The sequence below is a fragment of the Papaver somniferum genome, chromosome 8 (genome assembly GCF_003573695.1).
Source record: "Papaver somniferum cultivar HN1 chromosome 8, ASM357369v1, whole genome shotgun sequence".
Taxonomy (NCBI): domain Eukaryota; kingdom Viridiplantae; phylum Streptophyta; class Magnoliopsida; order Ranunculales; family Papaveraceae; genus Papaver; species Papaver somniferum.
In genome coordinates, this window is record NC_039365.1 from 159,986,044 (window position 1) to 160,006,110 (window position 20,067).

Genomic DNA, 20,067 nt, shown 5'->3' on the forward strand with positions numbered 1-20,067 from the left:
AAAATCAAAACAGTCTTCAAAATCAGAAAACCAAACCCAGAAAATCGAAAAACCCTAAAAAAATTGAAGAAATCAAAACCCTAAATGGGTAAATCGAAGAGGAAAGTAGTAATAGATACATCTTCAGACGAAGAAGTTGAAGAAAGAGATAGCCAATTAATTATTTTTGAAGGAGATAGTCAAGAAGAAGAAGAACCGGTTACAAAGAAATCAAGAGTAAAGAAAGCAGCAAAAGGTAAAAACACTAGTTCGAAGTTGATTTTTGATCTTCTGAAGTTGAATTTTGATCTGTTTGTTGTTGATTCAGTTTATATTCCAATTTTTCTGCTGTCTGCATGTTTCTCCTTTGGTGTTTGCTGGACTTCATTTCTAGAATGAAGTCTAGAAAAATTGTGATAAGTCCATGTTTCTCCTTTGGTGTTTGCTGGACTTCATTTCTAGAATGAAGTCTAGAAAAATTGTACTAAGTTCATGTTTCTTCTATGATGTTTGCCGGACTTCATTTCTAGAAATGAAGTTTAGAAAAATTGTGCCAAGTCCATGTTTCTACTTTGATGTTTGCCGGGCTTCATTTCTAGAAATGAAGTCTAGAAAAATTGTGCTAAGTCCATGTTTCTCCTTTGGTATTTGATGGACTTCATTTCTAGAATGAAGTCTAGAAAAATTGTGCTAAGTCCATGTTTCTCCTTTGGTGTTTGCCGGACTTCATTTCTAGAATGAAGTCTAGAAAAATTGTACTAAGTCCATGTTTCTCCTTTGGTGTTTGCCGGACTTCATTTCTAGAATGAAGTCTAGAAAAATTGTACTGAGTCCATGTTTCTCCTTTGGTGTTTTCCGGACTTCATTTCTAGAATGAAGTCTAGAAAAATTGTACTGAGTCCATGTTTCTCCTTTGGTGTTTTCCGGACTTCATTTCTAGAATGAAGTCTAGAAAAATTGTGCTGAGTCCATGTTTCTCCTTTGCTGTTTGCCGGACTTCATTTCTAGAAATGAAGTCTAGAAAAGTTGTGCTAAGTCCATGTTTCTCCTTTGGTGTTTTCCGGACTTCATTTCTAGAATGAAGTCTAGAAAAATTGTACTAAGTCCATGTTTCTCCTTTGGTGTTTGCCGGATTTCATTTCTAGAATGAAGTCTAGAAAAATTGTACTGAGTCCATGTTTCTCCTTTGGTGTTTGTTGGACTTCATTTCTAGAATGAAGTCTAGAAAATGTACTGCGTCCATGTTTCTCCTTTGGTGTTTGCTGGACTTCATTTCTAGAATGAAGTCTAGAAAAATTGTACTGAGTCCATGTTTCTCCTTTGGTATTTGCTGGGCTTCATTTCTAGAGTGAAGTCTAGAAAAATTGCTCTTCAAGATTTTACAGTTCATTATCTACATTCTTATACCTGCATATTCTACCTAGATTTTGTACAAACATGAAGTAAGCCGGTGTTGACATTATCTAGATTCATTCTTGTGTTGGTTCTTCTTTGAAAGCCTCATTTTATTGAATGAACTTCGAAATGCTTGAGAGTTCACCAAGTAGAATCAACTGAAGTATTGGTCCTTCTCAAGCCACACTTTATCTTCTTTTATAAGCTATTATTTAAAAAAATGTAACCATTAATCTTCTTTTCTCTTGTCTTTATAAAAATTGTAGATAAGAAGATAAAGTGTAGCTTTGCTGGAGCCATTGCTCTTGCTGCTAAGATTAAAGCTCTTCCAAAACATGAGACTTTGAAGGAAGAACAGAGATATGCTTTGTATAGGAGTCCGTTGGGGAGTGTACCAAAGTATTTCTGGAAGGGGAGATTGTTGCTACTGAATGAATTAAGTCAATACCTGCTATCCAAGTTATCTGCGATGCACACCAGTTCATTCGTGAAACAAATGACCATATGTTCATTTTCAAAGCAGGGGAAGAAACATATGTGCTAAGATCATCACCTGAAAAGTTGTCGTTAGTGTTTGGAATACCATGTATTCCTGGAGGTGGAATAGAAGAATCTTTCCTGGACACTAGAAACGTAGCTAACTACACTACTGGAAGGTTCTATCGAACCTACGAATTTGTTCCACCTAAAAAAAAACTTTCTGATATATAGAACACATAATTGAAAGAAAAAATCATTGAGTTGATTAGGAAGAGAGGATATACTGAAGATCTTGTAACCATATTCGAGCTCTTTCTATTGTCTACTATTTCTCTTACTACTGGTGATGAAGGTTCCATCCACACCAAGTACCTAGCCTGCCTAGAGGCAATAGATAGAGTATCTCTGCCGCATCTCATACACAAGCATTTTATGGAAAGCTTGAGAAGAGGTTCTTCTGAAGGGTGTTACCTTTACTTGTTGGTGAGATGAAAGACTGTTCATTTTGTCATTTTGAGGTTTGATATTGAAATTAATTGTTGTTGATAACTGAGCAGTATAATTCTTCTCTTTTACAGCCTTGGTTTGCTGAGCATTCAAATAAATTAAAACCCAAGTGGCAGGTGAAGAAAATAGTAGACTACCGTCCAAGATTTGCAAGGTGGAATATCGATACCATTTGCAAACACTTAACGTCTAAGATGAATGTTGATGATTTTAGAGAGGTAAAAATCTAGTACCATTATATTTTATTCAATTTCATATAATGAACTATGATGCTTTAAGATAAAACTGGGAATTCATTCCATAAAATGAACTCTGACTATTAATGTCGAATCATCTGATGTTCTGGTTCATTCTCCTTGTATTGTAATGGATACCTATAAGGAATGTTTAATGAGTGTGTTCATTGTGTGTAATGAACTCAATTTTTTTTTTGTGTGTGTGCAGCTGTCGGATATGTTCTTGGAAGAATATAACGATGCTGAAAACAAGCTCCTGCAAAAGCAAAAGCCAAGACAAAGGCTGAATTGCTTGAGGAAGAATTCAGTCAAATGAATGCCCAGATAGAACATATGAAAGCTACACATGTTCAAGAAATAGAGGACCCGAGAGGTAAACATGCTGAAGAGATACAACAGTTGACAAAGAAGCATACTGAGGAGATGTTTGATCTTTTTTTAAGGCAGGAAGACCTTGACAAATCACTTGCAGAAGCCACAACTTCGAAGACACTCTTTGATAGAAAGATGGAATGCTTTGAAATATACTTGGATTCAAATAAACCTTAGGTTGATGCATTTCTAGCTCAAGGATGGAATGTGGCGAAATTCATGGCAGACCAAGCATTAGAGTACATGCGTACTAAACTTTTCACTGATGACCATAAGGCTGCTAAAGATATGCAATCAGATGCTGTTGTGGATGAGGCCGTGGAAGATGGTGTTGGAAATATGAATGATGATGTTGGAATTGCAAACCCAGATGCTGCTGTGGATGATGGAATGCAAGCAGTACCAGATGATGTAAATGAAGCTGCTGGAGGTTCTGATCATCTCTTTCCCGCCTTATCTGTTGGAGATCCTTCTGTAGAAGTTGATGCAAGTGATATTCAGAAAAATCTCCTTGATGAGATGACTGAAGTAGAGCTTCCTTCAATTCCAAACAACACCGCAGCTCCTTTGAGTATTGATCAATGTGTGAACCTGGGTAAGAATTCTAATTTTTTTCTTCCTTCTGCAAATATTTTAGTTTTATTTTTCAAGCAGAGGTTGGAGTTCATTATCATGGATGAACTCTGGATACCGTATATAAGTTGGACTTCATTCTGGAAATGAACTCTGACTTTTCAAGCAGAGGTTGGATTTCATTCTCATGGATGAACTCTGGCTACAAATATAGAAGTTGGAGTTCATTCTTCTGAATGAAGGTGTATACCATGTTTGATGTTTGATGAATAATACCATGTTTGCTGGACTTCATTTCTAGAATGAAGTCTAGAAAAATTGTACTGAAAATTGTTGTTTGAGTTCATTCTTCTGAATGAAGGTGTATACCGTGTTTTATGAGTTCCTTCTTTAGAATGAAGGTGTATGCCAAGTTACCTCTTTGATTTTGATGGAATTCATTTCTAGAATGAAGTCTAGAAAAATTGTAAAGAGCTCATTCCTACAGTGAACCATGTTTCTCCTTTGATGTTTGCTGGACTTCATTTTATAGAATGAAGTTAGTAGACCTATATGATGATGTTGTAGAATGAAGTTATATCTATTTATGAGTTCATTCTTTAGAATGAAGGTGTATATTTGTTTGATTTATGCTTTTTGAATTATTTGTAACAGCAAGTAACACAGATGATATATTAGATAGAGAAGAGCATGTGAGTCTGCAGTTTATTGATGACAAGAATGAGAAGAATGAGGATTTGAATTATGAAGAAGCTGACACCGTCAACAAAGCTACACTAAAGGCGATCAATAATGACTGTATTCCTCCTAGTTTCTCGATTGGGATGACACAGTACCAGCCCACCCCTGTGTCACAAGAAGCAACTGGAGTGGTTATTAGATCAAAGAAAGCAAAGACAACTACCGCAGATGTGGAAACAGCTTCGCGAATAGTTGCATAACTGAATGAAATAGGCCATGGTTCATCGTTGGAGCAGACTCAGAATACACCTGTGAAAGTAGTACCGGAAGAAACTAGTAGAATGGATACTAGATCAAACAAACCAGTGAAACCAATAGGGGATGAATTCATATCAGGATCAGATTATAGTTTAAAGAAAACAAGATTCAGACTGATGTTGAACAAAGAAAAGAAGGTAGTGGCAAAGGTACCACCTCAAGTTGATAGAGATAAAGAAGTGAAGAAGAAGAATGTACCACAGCGCAGCAAGAGATAAAGAAGAACCCTGTTGGTAAGAGGAAAAAGGATCCGAGCCTGCAAATGTTCAGGCAACACACACAGGCGCAACAAGAACATCGGATTCAAGAAGCAGCAGCACAGGCTCCTCGAAGAGTAAGACAAGAAATCAAGCCAAATCTACCAGAACTGAGAGGATCTCCTTTGTACCACAGATTTGATAATGCTGCGCTGGCGGTATTTGGTGATTTCTTCGGCAAAGCTATGACTACGTATGTTTCTCTTACTAACTCTTTATATGTTTCTCTTCAATAATTCTTTTTTGGTATAAACTTTTGACAGTTCATTTTTTCTTTGTATTTTTGCAGTCAAGCAGCTTGGAAAGCAGAGAATCACAAGCAAATTCCAATTTCAGTTCAAGGGAGTGAAATCGTTTCTCTGTTGTTCAATGATTACTTGGATACCACCTTGCTGGACTACTATATATACAGAAAGTATAAAACAACGAAAATGCTCAATGATAGCGAGGACAGTGAGACTCGAAGAAAGTATATCAACTTCGAGATTATGAATTCAACAGCATTCGTAAGTGTGTTTCTTCCTATCCATTGATAAAAAGTGAACTGTTTGCTTGCAGTTTGTCTGATTTAGAGAAAAATGCATGCCTATGAAGGTTATTTTATTTTTATCTATTTGAACTGTATAATCCAGCATGCATAAGAGAACTGCTTATCTAATTCATTTCTCTTTTTGTTTTTCAGACATTTTTTGCGTGGCACAATGAACTTAAGAGAACAGAAGAAGTTGATCAGTTTATAAAAGGCATGCCTGAAAAAACCGAAAAGCTTCATTCCTATGAATACTGACCCACACAGTGGTAATGCAAAATCAAAAGGGTCTCTAGGTGAACACTGGATCTGCTGGTTTTTGACATCGGCAACTACACATGGAAGCATTACAACTCCATCAAAAAGGGAGAGCTTGGTAAGCAATGCAAAGCTGACGCAAACAGAATGGCTATGTACTGCATGAAACACATCAACTTGTGTCTACAAGCTCATGGTAGGGTGAGATGCAACAATGTCAACTTTGAAAATCTTCCAGGAGTGCCAGATCAATGAGCATATCCAGATTTCCTGTCGTACACCTGCTATTGGATCAATAGAAGTGTCAATCCAACCACAAACAAGTCGCAGAGTGTTTTGAAGAAAGCTGACATGATAGAAAAGATGCAAGCAAGAAGAGTTGGGATGGCCTACAAACTTCTTACTACATCAGGAGATGAAGAGAGCTGCGGTGAATTTTCCAACTCAGAATACCTTAGCAATTGCTTACTTGGAACAGATTAAACATACAAAACTCTTTTTAACTATAGTACATTGCACAATAGATTAATTCTTATTGCAACAGAAAACTCTTATGTCTAACATCACATGAATTACCTTCTAATGTAATTGATACTCTAGTATGTTTTGTATTTCCATCTATCATATTTTGGATAGTATATAACATCAATGTTCTATCTTATGCCTTGTGTTTCTGTCTTATTTTCTTATGAATTTATTTTGTAGCATGAATGTTCCTTCTTTGATGTTTTGGTGGACTTCATTCCTGAAAATGAACTCTATGGAATTCAAGTCAGTTCTAGGAAAACTAGTGTGCATTCCTGAAAATGAAGTTCATTTCAGTAAATGAACTGATAGAGGGGCGGTTCATTCCAGATAATGAGAAATTACGCATTGTCTTACTATCTAATGGATACCTATTAACTCTAGTACTTCAGTATTTTGTCTTCTGTCTTATGTATACCAGTTCATTTACCAAAATGAACTCTATTGGTTATAGGAAAACTTGTGTTCATTCCTGAAAATGAAGTTCATTTCAGTAAATGAACTGATACATATCCCTGATAATGAAAAATACATATCCATAACCTGCTACAAAATATCAGTACATATATATCCAAAAATAAATAATATCTAAAACAAGCATTTCTAAGAAAAAAAAGGGAGTTCATTACAGAAAATGAAGTTCATTCCAGAAAATCAAGTGCATATCAAAAAGTTTTTTTTTAAAAAAAAAACTACAACCAGTGCATAATCAAACAGGTAAGAGAAGTTCATAAAAACATAAAAAAAAAACATAAACTAGAAAAAAAGGTTCATGCATACTACTCCAGCATTAATACACGACAAGTAGCTTTGTTGTGGTTCCCAATCTTCTTGCAATTTGAGTACTTCATAGGCCTCCTCTCCTTCTCATAAGCACCACGAATGCGCTTCTTTGGTGGTCTTCCCGGAGGTGGCCTTGGAATACCAGGTAGGACTCTCTCTTCAGGTTCATACGCTTCTGGACTGTCGTAATTGGGAATGGGTCGAATTGCAGGAGCATACGTATGGGAAAATGATTCGAACCAAAGTAAGGCTGAACAAACCTCAACATCTCAATACCACTCATAGTAATAGCAGAAGTGGCGTGAGCACAGGGGAAACCAAACACTTTCCATCTGTGGCAAGTTCACGTCATATGCATCAGATCAACAACATGAGAGCTAGGAGAGTGAACCTCATATATACCATTACCTGACTCCGTAACACTCCATGGACGCCCTATATCGACATGTGACTTGAGTAGAGATTTATAGATGGGAGTAAAACTATTACTATAATTTCTACCGAGCTCACGCCTTTCTGCACTCATCCTCATAATCTTTATCCTAATCTCATTAACAAGAGCAGCTGGAGGCATATCCCTTTCAGGAAGAATCCAGTTATTGAAAGACTCTGCAATAGTTGACGAGTGTGTCCCATACCTACATCCTACGGAGAAAGCATTTTCCCAATGCTTGGGATAGATATTTCTGATGTACTTGGAAACCCAACTACATCCTATGATACACATCTCATTTAAAGTAGACTCATATTTATCAACACTATAGCAGGATGCAGCTTTATGGAACAAATCTTGAACTTGTTTATACTTCTCATGTGATTTCTTGATGGGGAGGTTATTCTTCAAATGATGGAAACAGTAACTATGATAAGAGTTGGGAAAATACTTGGGAATACTTTGCTTCAGCCCTTCATGACGATCAATGATAAAGGTGATAGGACGAGATTCGATACAATGCTGCAAGTTCTCTATAAACCACTCCCACCCTTCAATGTCTTCTCCGGGAACTAAAGCATACGCAAAAAGAAAAAATCCTACAGAATGAAAAGAACACAAAAAAGAACTAAAAATGTTAGTTCATTAAAAAATATCTATAACAAAAATGAAAGTTTCATTCTTAAAATGAAGTCCATTCTGTAGCATGAACTGTATAATCAAAAAATCTATAACTTTTCTACACTTCATTCCAAAAACGAAGTCCATTCAGTAACATGAACTGTAGAATAATCAATATCTATAACTTTTCTACACTTCATTCCAACAATAAAGTCCATTCTATAACATGAACTAAGACCTTCTTCTTCAAAAAATAACAAAGTAAAACATAAACAAAAGAAGCAGGATTTCATTCCCCGCTTATGAACATCTAAAAAACTTAACAGAGAAGCTTCATTCATTCACATTTCTATTAAAAATCAAAAAAATAAAGGTTTCATTCTATATAATGAATTCCATTCTGTAGCATGAACTGTATAATCAAAAAATATATAACTTTTCTACACTTCATTTCAAAAATGAAGTCCATTCTATAACATGAACTGTAGAATCAAAGCAGCAGGAGTTCATTCCCACTTATGAACAACTAAAAACTTAACAAAAAATAAGAGTTCATTCTTAAAATGAAGACCTTCTTAACAAAATAACAAAAGTAAAACTGATAGAAATTACTTTCTTCTTGAACATAAAATGAGTTCATCCTAAAAAATGAAAAGCCTTAACAGAGAAACTTCATTCATTCACATTGCTCTTAAAAATCAAACAACAAACTCATATGAGTTATTCAGAAAAGAAAGAAAATTTAACTTGGTTTCCATTCACACCAGTGGCAGCCATCAATGTTCCCTTGAATCTCCCATTTAGAAATGTTGCATCACAGTAAAGCATAGGGCGAATGAACCGGTATCCTTCCATACATGCAGCAAAACATATGAAAAGCCTCTGAAAACGTTTAGTCTTTATCATACTCAAACTTAATATAACTGCCAGGATTGGTAGCCTTTATTTCTTCAACATACCAAATAAGATCTGTATAACTTTTTACATCATCGCCATATATCTCTGCCTTAGATGTTTCCTTCCCTTTATAAGCATGATGGTATTTTATGTCAATACCATAACAACTCTTCACCTGAGCAACCATATCATTAGGTTTTATCGACGGATTTGACTGTATTTGATCCTTGAATAGATGCTTAATCAATTTCTTCTTCACAGGTGGGTCCTTCAGCTTATAAGCACCACCACATTTATGCTCCCCATTGAATTCCTTGATAGCAAAGACACTTTTAGCGGTATCGATTGGAATACAGTGCAGATACCAAGGACATTCTGCATTCCTACCACACTTGCCTGTGAACCTGAGTCTGTCATTCTTAACCTTTGCAACTGTATAGCCATACTTTTTGCAGTATTTGCTGACAGCTAAGCGAACCTCATCAACACCACCATGAAAAACTTGACCAGCACCTTTAAAAATATACTCCCAACCTTCGGATAAAAGAGGTTTCAATTGCTCATGACCTTCCGTCAGGTGTTTAATCTTTGAAGTCTCAGTGAACCCAGTGCATGATTCATCGTCACTGAGCGACTGCGTGGAAATACCAGACGAAGAGCTAGAAGTAATGATGTGTTTTCAAAGTTGTTGTAGTAGTATGATTCGTTTAAGACTTGTGAAAACAGATTTTTAGATTTTTTTTTAATAAATAAAAATAGCGAACTAAATTAAAAAGATGTTGTGAAAATTATGGAGAGAATAGGACTAGGATTCCATAATCGGTTGATATTAGTGATTTAATAAAACAATAATTATGCAACTCAACATTCAGATTGATTCTAATAGTATTGCCTAGACATGTAGATTTCCAAAAGAATAGATGTTAATCCAAGCATAGAATATCAAAACCCTAAAGCAAGCATATTCTATCAAGAGAAAATACACCTAACTAATCAAAATCATATAAACAATTTTTAGTTCAATGCAAAAATCATAATAGAGTTGTTGTAATTAATTAATAAAAATATATCACTTTTACCGAAACAACGACTTCCTCCATAGCCCCAAGGATTGGGTTTAGCTCCGCATATTGGAAACACACTCAGAATAATTTTCCATTGCTCAAAAGTGTTTGCAAGTGATGAAATGGGAGAAAATAATGATTAAACCGGGTTTTCTCTAAACGATCCCCAAACTCTCCCTCTCCTCACTGATACCCAAGACACTCTTATTTATACTGTGAAGCCAATCTTAGGTCGACAATCATCTCAATTACTCCAAAATATCTTTGCAGTTAATGAAAGTATTTCACGGGAATATTTCCTCTCCATTTTCACACGTCTTCTGAGTTGTATGGTATATCCAAATCTTCTCATTTAATTGAGCCAAATAATGAAGAGAATATCTTCAATTAATTCCGTGAATAATTCCTTCCTGTTTTCGAAAATATCCAAAAGTATATGATTTCCTTCCATTAAAGACAAGTACAAAATCTTACTATCATGGTAAGAAGATAATCATGTCTTAAAGACACAAATATCCCCATAATATCATGACCAGAATCTCACACAGTTGAGATTTCTTTTCCCGCCAAATATATTTCCCGTGAAGAAGAAGATGGGTACCCCCTATCCGGTCCTGGGGTGCGAATAGCAGATGCCATGAGGGGTGTCTCTGATCAGCTGCTTGGGTGCAAATATCCTTTGGGTACCCCTTATCATTTGGGCGCCCCTTATCCACAAGTGAGAGTCTGAATAACAAGTTCCTTTCGGTGCTTTAGACGACTTTTCGAGACGATTTTTCCAAGAATGTTTATTTCCAAAAATACCTAAAAACACATAAAATACCATAATAAGTACAAAAAATCGAGTACCAACAATACATGAATTAAGGACAACGTAGACACAAAAATGTGTCTATCAAATACCCCCAAACTTATTATTTGCTAGTCCTCGAGCAAATCTAGAAAATAAAAATGACTACACTTAGCACGTGCAGCAAGTCGTTAAACCGCTAGGTGGCCCTAGTGGCGGAGTGTTGTCTCCGGAGGGTTTACCAGAGGTGTACCCACAAAACCTTTACTCCAGACCCTATCTATCTATGCAGAACCCTGGAAGGCACTAAAGAATCTCCTTGGTTGGCATACAATCATTGACTATAGGAGGAAGTACCCTGATGCGAAATTCCAATTGTTGTACACGAGTTTGCACTCAGCATACTAAAATTCATATATAAGTGACAGAGCTCTACTCAGATAGTTTCTGTACATCATAACCGGAGTCAACCAATCACATGGAAAGATTAAGAAGATGGATAAAGAGATGGTTAAAAGTGAACGGTGTTTCCCATATCTGTCTGAAGGCCTCTGCCAAGGTGAACCTATCCTAATGGACTGAGATACCGGTCTGACTAATATCAACACATCTGGCATATACAAGGGGACCAGTGGTCGATAAACCTAACTCTAGGTCAACACAACTGGCATATACAAGGGCACCAGTGGTCGACTTTATTGAATTTATTCCGGTTGGTCTAATGGTCTGGTCTCTTTTTTTTATTATTATTATTATTTTTTCTCTTTTTTTTTTGTTGGTATCTCAATCACTCTATTCCACCCTAGAAAAGGTAACAACTTGAATCGTGTGCCCCACCAAATCACTTAAAAAATAAAAACAGAAGGATTAGTATTCAACGAGATATGGCGAAACTACCATGTTTTTTTTTTTAATTCTAACACCTGAGCTCTATGCTTTTATGAATAGACTCTTTAGATGTTTCCATCTAATCAGATTGGTTCCTCAACTCCTACAACCAAGATGTTCCCATCCACTTAGATTGGTTAGTGCCAACCTTAATAAGCATAAATTTCTAGGCTCTGGAGTTTATTTGTTGCAGTTAAGAGCTAACAAAAAGTTTCTTCCCCACCCCCAAACTTAAATCTAACATTGTCCTCAATGTTCTAAAGATGAAATTAAAAGCATGAACAATAAGAAACTGTTACCACTTGATGGATGGAAAAAGAAATAAGGAAGGATATTACCGTAAGCATGAGTACCTCCCAGGAAATGCTAAATTTAAAGTCTTCTTCTAGACATCAAATGCCTATTGTTACCTTCCAAAGTCATATATCAATAGTCGAAACAATTGTGGGTCCATAAGACCAAATAGAGCTGACACCAGTATGAGACAACTGCACTGATTCAGAAAAATGAAAAGAAGGAGCACGTCCTCATCTAAGGTTTCTGTCAAGAAAACTGGGTTTATCTGCGACGCGTAATTGAACTTCATATGTGTGTATCGATAAATATATTCATCCGAAAAAAGGGTCTTTAATACCTGGGTTACCTCCCCTGGACAGTATCAGGAGGATCGGGTTGCGGAGTCTGAAAAGACTCAAGTAATATCTCAGATGTACAAGGCTCGAGTCCCAAGTTAGGGAATCTAATTAGGGATACGATACAATCACAAGAACCATCATTACCACCGAACTTAGGGTTCACAGACAAACCTCTAACTATTTCTTGAATTTCCTGATCTTCAGAGTCCTTAAAATACTCAAGAGATTCTTCTAGTTCTCTACCCCCAAACTTAGGGTCATCATTATTCTCAGAAAAACCTAAACCTATTGCCTGAATTTCTGGGTCCATAGAATCTTTAAAATACTCAAGAGCTTCTTCTAAAGATTGATTACATATCTGATTTAAGAGAATGGTTTACTCAAAATCATCTAAAGAAGCTACCAGTAAAGTGTCAAGCCAATTATCCTGAACCAAATCCTGAACTAAAGTGCTAATCATATTCACTTCTTCTAAATCATCATTCTCAGAAGGTTGTCTAGTAACATTAAAGACATTTAGTTCAGTGGTCATATTACCAAAGGGTATGTTCATAAGCCCAGTCCTACAGTTGATGAAAGCGTTAGCTGTGGCTAAAAATGGGCGACCTAAAATCACTGGGATTTGATGACTTGGGTCCTGAACAGGCTGGCTGTCTAGAACAACGAAATCCACGGGATCAATAAACTTATCAACCTCAATCAGAACATCCTCTATGACACCACGAGGGACTTTGACAGACCTATCAGCTAATATTAGTGTCATTTTAGTCGGTTTCAACTTACCAAGACCTAGCTGGGTGTGTACATGATACGGGAGTAAGTTAACACTAGCTCCTAAGTCAAGTAAAGCTTTATCGACCATGTGATTACCAATCGCACAACATATGGTGGGGCATCCAGGATCCTTATACTTAGGGGGTGTTTGGTTCAGAAGAATGGAACTTACCTGACCAGCTAAAAAAGCTTTCTTATGGACATTAAGCTTACGCTTTCGTGTACAAAGATCTTTAAGGAACTTGGCATAAGCAGGCATCTGCCTAATTGCTTCTAATAGCGGAATTTTGATGTTCACCTGCTTAAATGTTTCCATTATCTCGTTGAAAGTCGACTCCTTCTTTGTTGGGGCTAACAAATGTGGATATGGAGCTCTAGGCACAAAGGTATACCTGTCAGGAATTTCTTGGGAATCCTTAGAGACTGTTTCAGTTTCCTCGTCTACGGGCTCCTCTTGGGAAGTAGAAGGTGGAACTACAGTATGTTCACTAGGCATGGCTACCTTATTGTCTACCGTTTTACCACTCCTAAGGGTTGTTATCGAGTTCACATGGTTTGATGATTTCTCACCAGCTAAAGATATTTGATGGACTCCCCTAGGGTTGGGTTGTGGTTGACTAGGAAACTTTCCTTTTTCTCTCAATGTCTCATTTATCTGACTAACCTGGGTTTTCAACTCGGAAATAGCCTGAGAGTTAGCCTGACCTATTCTCTTATTTTCTTCTAAACCTTGAGCAACAGATTGCTGAAACTGCACAGTGTTACGAGTTACCAAAGCAAGAGACTCTTATAAACTCATAATCTTCTTATCCGAATGGTTCTGAAACTGTGACGGAGCTGAAGGATTCTTAGTATAGCCAAAACCTAGGGGAACCTGGGCATTACTAAACTGACCTTGATTCTGGCCCTTGGACCAAGAAAGGTTTGGATGGTTTCTCCAGCCAGGGTTATAGGTTTCTGAATATGGGTCAAACTTCTGTTGGTTATCAAACCTAGTGTTGTTATAAAGAGCATTGGCTTGCTCTTCAACGGCATGGCCTTCCCAAAAAGGCTCATTTCTTCCACTACTACCACTAGAATGACCTAATTCTAAGGCTTCTAACCTTTTGGCTATAGTTGCTATTTTGGCATCTGACTCATAAGATCCTTCTACCCTATTAACATTTCCTCTACTTAGAAGAATTGTTTTCTGTGGTTCCCTACTATTTTCCTATTTTTGTGTCTTATCGGCGATTTCATTCAAAAATGTCATCGTTTCATCAACAGTTTTATTCTCAAACCCACCTGTGCATAAGGACTCAACCATGGTTGTTGTTGTATAATCTAAACCCTCGTAGAGGATCTCAACTAACCTAACCTTCTCCAAACCATGATGAGGACATTGAGATATCAAGTCATTGAACCTTTCTAAGTACTTATATAAATATTTTCCCTCTTGTTGGGCAAAAGTACATATTTGCGTCCTAATAGACGATGTTTTATGCCTTGGGAAAAACTTATGCATAAAGGCAGAAGTAAGTTGGTCATAGGTTTCAATTGACTCGGAGTCCAAACTATACAACCAATATTTGGCTTTATCTTTTAAGGAAAAGGGTAAAAACCTAAGTTTCAACGCATCATCACTTAGGTTTTTAATTTTCAGAGTAATACAAACTTCCTCAAATTCCCTAACATGAAAATATGGGTTCTCATTCTCCTTCCCTAAAAACATTGGGAGCATCTGTAAAGTCCCAGGTTTCAGTTCATAATTTGCCTCGGTTTCAGCTAACTTGATACAAGACGGACGAGAGGTCCTAGTTGGGTTTAGCAAAGCTTTCAAAGTTGCCATTTCTGGCACTACCAAAGGACTAGGAGTATTAGGGGTACTTTCCTCACAAAGAGACAGATTCTCAAAACTGAAGTTTCCAAAAACGGGGCTCTCAAAAGAAGAGTCTTCGAGCTCCCCGTCTTCACAAGAAGAACTACTAGGTTTTTCACTAATCAAACGACCTAGAGTGTTTCTTTTCCAAGCTCGTTTAAAAACTTCGGGCATACACTAGAAAAACAAAATCAAAAAGAAAAGCCCTAAAAAGGAAGGGATGTTCTATGCAAACACAAACAAGGCTGACTCCACCACAGCAAACCTACTGATTTCTAGCAAACAAAAAGCATGATGGATCCACTTAGATTGTTTCTAGACCAGCTTCTAATCTTTCGAACGGGAATTCGTTACAATTTAAGCAAACCCCTCTGGAATCAATCCGAGTTAAAGTAAGTTGAATAGAGGCGAGGGAAGCTCGGTGGATCTTTGATACCCAAGGACTCACCGGTATTACAAGGCGGCGCAGTCACGCATTCAACTTACAGAAACCGTCAAGAACTTCGAAGTATGCTTAAAAGAGTAACCAATATTTTTCGAATGACTTTCCTGTTAAGCTCGTTACCCTATCGGTCTCGTTCTAGTCAAAATTTTAGGCTTAGGTTCGTGTTTCTTTTCCCGCCATATATCTTTCCCGTGAAGAAGAAGATGGGTGCCCCCTATCCGGTCCTGGGGTGCGAATAGCAGATGCCATGAGGGGTGTCTCTGATCAGCTGCTTGGGTGCAAATATGCTTTGGGTACCCCTTATCATTTGGGCGCCCCTTATCCACAAGTGAGAGTCTGAATAACACGTTCCTTCCGGTGCTTTAGACGACTTTTCAAGCCGATTTTTCCAAGAGTGTTTATTTCCAAAAATACCTAAAAACACATAAAATACCATAATAAGTACAAAAAATCGAGTACCAACAATACATGAAATTAAGGACAACGTAGACACAAAAATGTGTCTATCAAGCAACACCATGACAAGCCTCCTCAACAAACAGATCAAAACTTGACAATTCCCTTGAACAAGTAACATCAATTAGACCTTGAAGAGAATAATCACAATTCGTGAGAGCTTTATCACAACGACTAGTAAATCTTATGCTCCGAGGAGTCAAGTTTCTCCAATAATCACAAACATATATTTTAAAGTCATGAATCATAGTATCTAAAGAAAATTTCAACGGAATACCATCCATTTTGTAGTACACAACAGCATAACAACTGGATAGGGCCATACTGAACCTGGAAAATGAACACACACACACACAAAATAGTTCATTATTGGAATGAAGCTGAAATGAAATAGCTTCATTCAATAACATTCTAACAAAATAAAGAGTTCATTTCACGAATGAAGCCTTAAACAAAATGATCTCATTCATTAACATCCTAATAGATAAACAGAGTAGCAACAATACTTCTTCCATGACAAAAAAGAAAAGTTCATTCTCGGAATGAAGCCTTAATAGAATGACTTCATTCGTTAACATCCTAACAGATAAACAAAAGCACCAACAGTACTTCTTCCATGACAAAAGAAGAGTTCATTCTCGAAATGAAGCCTTAACAAAATAAAGATTCTTAACAGAACAACATTAATAGATTCTTCCTTAAACAAAATAAAGAGTTCATTCTAAGAAATGAAGCCTTAACAGAATAAATATTCTTAATAGAAACAACACTAATAGATTGTTCCTTAAAAAAAATAAAGAGTTTATTCCAAGAAATGAAGCCTTAACAGAATGACTTCATTTCGTTAACATCCTAAAAAATATAAAAAAACAAAGCACCAACAGTACTTATTCCATGGTAAAAGAAGAGTTCATTCTTGGAATGAAGTCGTAACGCTATTAATAGCTTCTTCCTTATCAAAATAAAGAGTTCATTCTAACAAATGAAGCCTTAACAGAACGACTTCATTCATTCTAATCAAAGAAAAACTTAGCTGATCTATAATTCAAGGAAATGATTAGCGTGAAAACTCACCAGAAACAAGAAGAATTCAAAATCAAACTCCAAAAAAACACCGATCTGCGAATCTATAATTCCAAAAACCTAACTCCAACCGAATCAATCTTCACTTCAAAAAAGTCTTGAATCAAATCTTCAAAAAAGCCTCGAATCAAATCTTTTGTAATCAAAATCTCGAATCAAATTCACTCCAAATCAAAATCAAATCAATCATCATAACCAAGTCAATCTGCTGTAAATCGAATCGATCTTGGTATCAAAAACGAAATCGAGGAAGATTTCGTAAACCCTAGAAAAAAAATCTGCAACAAAAGAAGAAAAACGAGATCAGAGTAGGAGAGAGAGAAAATTTCTTGAACCTGAAATTTATTGTTGTTGTTTCTTGTTTATATATGTCGGTAAAAGGACCAAACAATAAAATTTAGGACCAAAAGGTAATTTTTTCACGTGCAGGGGTATTTTGGTAACAGAAAAAGAATATTCCGTGTGGGTGGACAAAACCATAGGACCAAACTATAATTTATATTGCCAAAATGGACCAAACAGACAATTGACTAGGTCAATTGGACTAGACTCTCTAATATATTATTCCTAGGACTATATGGTATTTCCTTGTAAAAGTTACTAGTACTGTATTCTGGGACCCACAAATCGCACAAGGTCGCTGGTTAGAGACTTGGGACAATAATTTTTACTCTGGGACACAACAATTAGGGCAATGCGGTTGGCTCTTACATCGTATTTGCATCTGAATGGATATGACTCACCTTGATACGACTGAAATCACCTAACATTTGTTTTTTGTGTCAGATCTGATTCACCTGACTCAGAAATATACGAGTTAGTGTCCAATCCCATGAATTGGGGGTGTTTTGTTACCTGACTCAAACATGTTTAAGTCAAGTAGCGAGTCAGATCTGACTCAAAATAAAAAAATAAATGGTATGACATCTAACTCGCAGCGAGTCAAGAAACCGGAGGCGGAATCGTATGCAAACAAACATGATACTATTAATATTAGTAATTAGTTCATAATCACCATTTATTAGAGAAATAAAAAATTCATAATCACCATATTTTATTCTTTTTTTTGGGTTTTGCGAAAGAAAAATTCATCACTCAAACGTAAAGAATGACCTGATAAATTGTATAATGACCTGGTAAAAACAAAATTTTTTGAAGAGAAAAGGAGCTCAAAAGAGCTCCACATTAATAAAGGACCTCAAACAGTGAGGTTTGAACGGATACAAGCAGGTGGAGAATCAGCACTCCACCACATATTAACATTTTCATGCACAGCATGTTGGCATAACAAATGTGCCATTGTTTGCACTTTTAGGAACTGAAACAAAGTTTATATCAGTAAAAGAATTGGATAACTCTCTAACTTCCAAAATCACAGACCTAATACTCCATGGAATGTCAGAAACATTACCAAGCACAGCAGCAGTAACATTGAGAGCATCACCTTCTATTATCACTTTGGTTAAACCAAATCTTATACCCAGTTCAACTCCCAATTTGCAGGCCAAAGATTCTGCTAACAAGGAAGAAGTAGAATCAAATGTGCCGGTAACACAACCCAGAAACATACCATTATGGTCCCTAGCAATTGCACCCGCAGCACCATTGTTTGAAATGAAGGCTGCGTCAACATTGATCTCGATAGGGGTGCACATACCCTACCCATATCCGTTATTTCTACCTTATCCGCCAATGATTTAACCGTATCCTACCCTACCCGCCAATGATTTAATTCTGCAGGGGATATATAGTCCTGTTGGTACTTTTTATAATTCTGCAGGGGATATGTTCAGTTGGCTAGTTGTGATATATAGTCATGTTGGTACTTGAAGTTGCATATCGAGCTTTGAGGGGTTGTATTGTACTTTCTTTTGTAATCTTAGATAATGTTGACTAGTTTTGATATAGTCCTGTTGGTACTCGAAATTCAGTATCGTGCTATGGGGGGTTTTATTTACTACCTGCTGTTAAACGGAGATGTGGGAATGGTATGTATGATAATAGAACTGTTAAAGAATGAACTCCAGTAATAGGTAATTCACAAGAAAACAGAAGTTTTAGTGGCTTAGCGGTGCTTTAAACATCATATGTCTTGACCTCTTGCTGGTGAATTGTGTCTTTTTTCTTGTTGCTTTACGTTGCATATTATCTCGTTTTGCCCATTCTAGATTTGTTATCTCGTGGGGATCATCCCGGTTCTGTAATTCTGCTGCTACGTCATTCTTTTGGTTTTCTTAATAGTGGTTCTTTCTTCTCTTTGCTGTTGTTAATTTACTACTTGTTGTATGTATATATGGACAGGTCCTTCCCAAATTTATCTAAGCCTGAAATAGGGTATTCCCACTTTCTTCTCTCATATTTGTGATGAGCTAATGGATTACACCTATACTTTGTTTTTCACTTCCCCCTCCATTGTTTGCTTTCAACAACATGCACCAAAAGTGAAATCAACATGTTATGTCATGTCTTTTGTTGTACTCTGCATTTGGAAACTGCATTGAATATCTTGGGCATTTTTATGTTGAACTCTCCTCTGTTTTTATGTTGATTGGCTTCAACTGTTGTTATGCAGCTTTATTTGGTGATCTTAGTGCGTATTCCATCATCGTAGATGATGATTGAAGAAGGTCATATGAAGAGCTTTTGGTGGTGATACTCTTATTTGAAGAACAAGGATGTCCACATTTTCAAGGATACTCTTATTTGATTCTCTTTGTTTCTTGAGACTACAAATGGCCTAGCAGGATGCTTTTGTTTGTTTATTTTTTCCTAGTTAGATTGGCACATATTGTTGTTGCAAGATTTTTTTCTGTTTTATTGGAAAGCATATTATATTATTATGTATACAGAGTGAATAGTAGTTGTTAACCAGATAGAAAAAAAAAAGAAAAAAAAACGGTTATACCCGCCATCCTATCCTACCCGACCCGCCAAATAATGGGTCGGGTAGAATCTTACCCGTTTAGTGGCGGGTAGGGTGGCGGGTAAAAAAATTCTTACCCGCCAGTTAGCGGGTAGGGTGGCGAAATAGCCCATATCCTACCCACCCTACCCGTTGTGCTGCCCTAGATCTTGATGAAAGGATGAGAAGGAGGAGACCTGGTAAAATTGTATTCGTGGTTCATGATCAGATAGACCCATCGTTTCAAAGGGTTCACATTTTAGACCTAACGTTTAACATTTAGATGGTGCCACGCATTTCTTACGTCCAGAATAACAAGACTTGCCAC

General features: G+C 36.7%; 1 protein-coding gene across 1 annotated transcript; it reads right to left on the minus strand.

Annotated features, from left to right (window-relative positions):
* Positions 1 to 6,889: 6,889 nt before the first annotated feature.
* Positions 6,890 to 18,492, minus strand: LOC113306310. Its single transcript, XM_026555261.1, has 6 exons — positions 18,111 to 18,492; positions 16,032 to 16,084; positions 8,933 to 9,478; positions 8,712 to 8,829; positions 7,302 to 7,925; positions 6,890 to 7,143 (listed from the first exon to the last, which is right to left on the minus strand). The coding sequence occupies exons 1-6, from the start codon at positions 18,490 to 18,492 to the stop codon at positions 6,890 to 6,892; spliced, it is 1,977 nt and encodes a 658-aa protein (XP_026411046.1).
* Between the last annotated feature and the right edge of the window lie 1,575 nt (positions 18,493 to 20,067).

Excerpts from the sequence above, each read along its gene's own strand:
- LOC113306310 (XM_026555261.1), bottom strand. The coding sequence starts at position 18,492 with ATGTGCACCCCTATCGAGATCAATGTTGACGCAGCCTTCATTTCAAAC. Across the intron at positions 16,085-18,110 it reads ATTTGTTATGCCAACATGCT|GTTCAGTATGGCCCTATCCA; the intron begins GTGCATGAAAAT and ends TTCATTTTCCAG. Across the intron at positions 9,479-16,031 it reads TGTGTACTACAAAATGGATG|TCGCTCAGTGACGATGAATC; the intron begins GTATTCCGTTGA and ends ATTTCCACGCAG.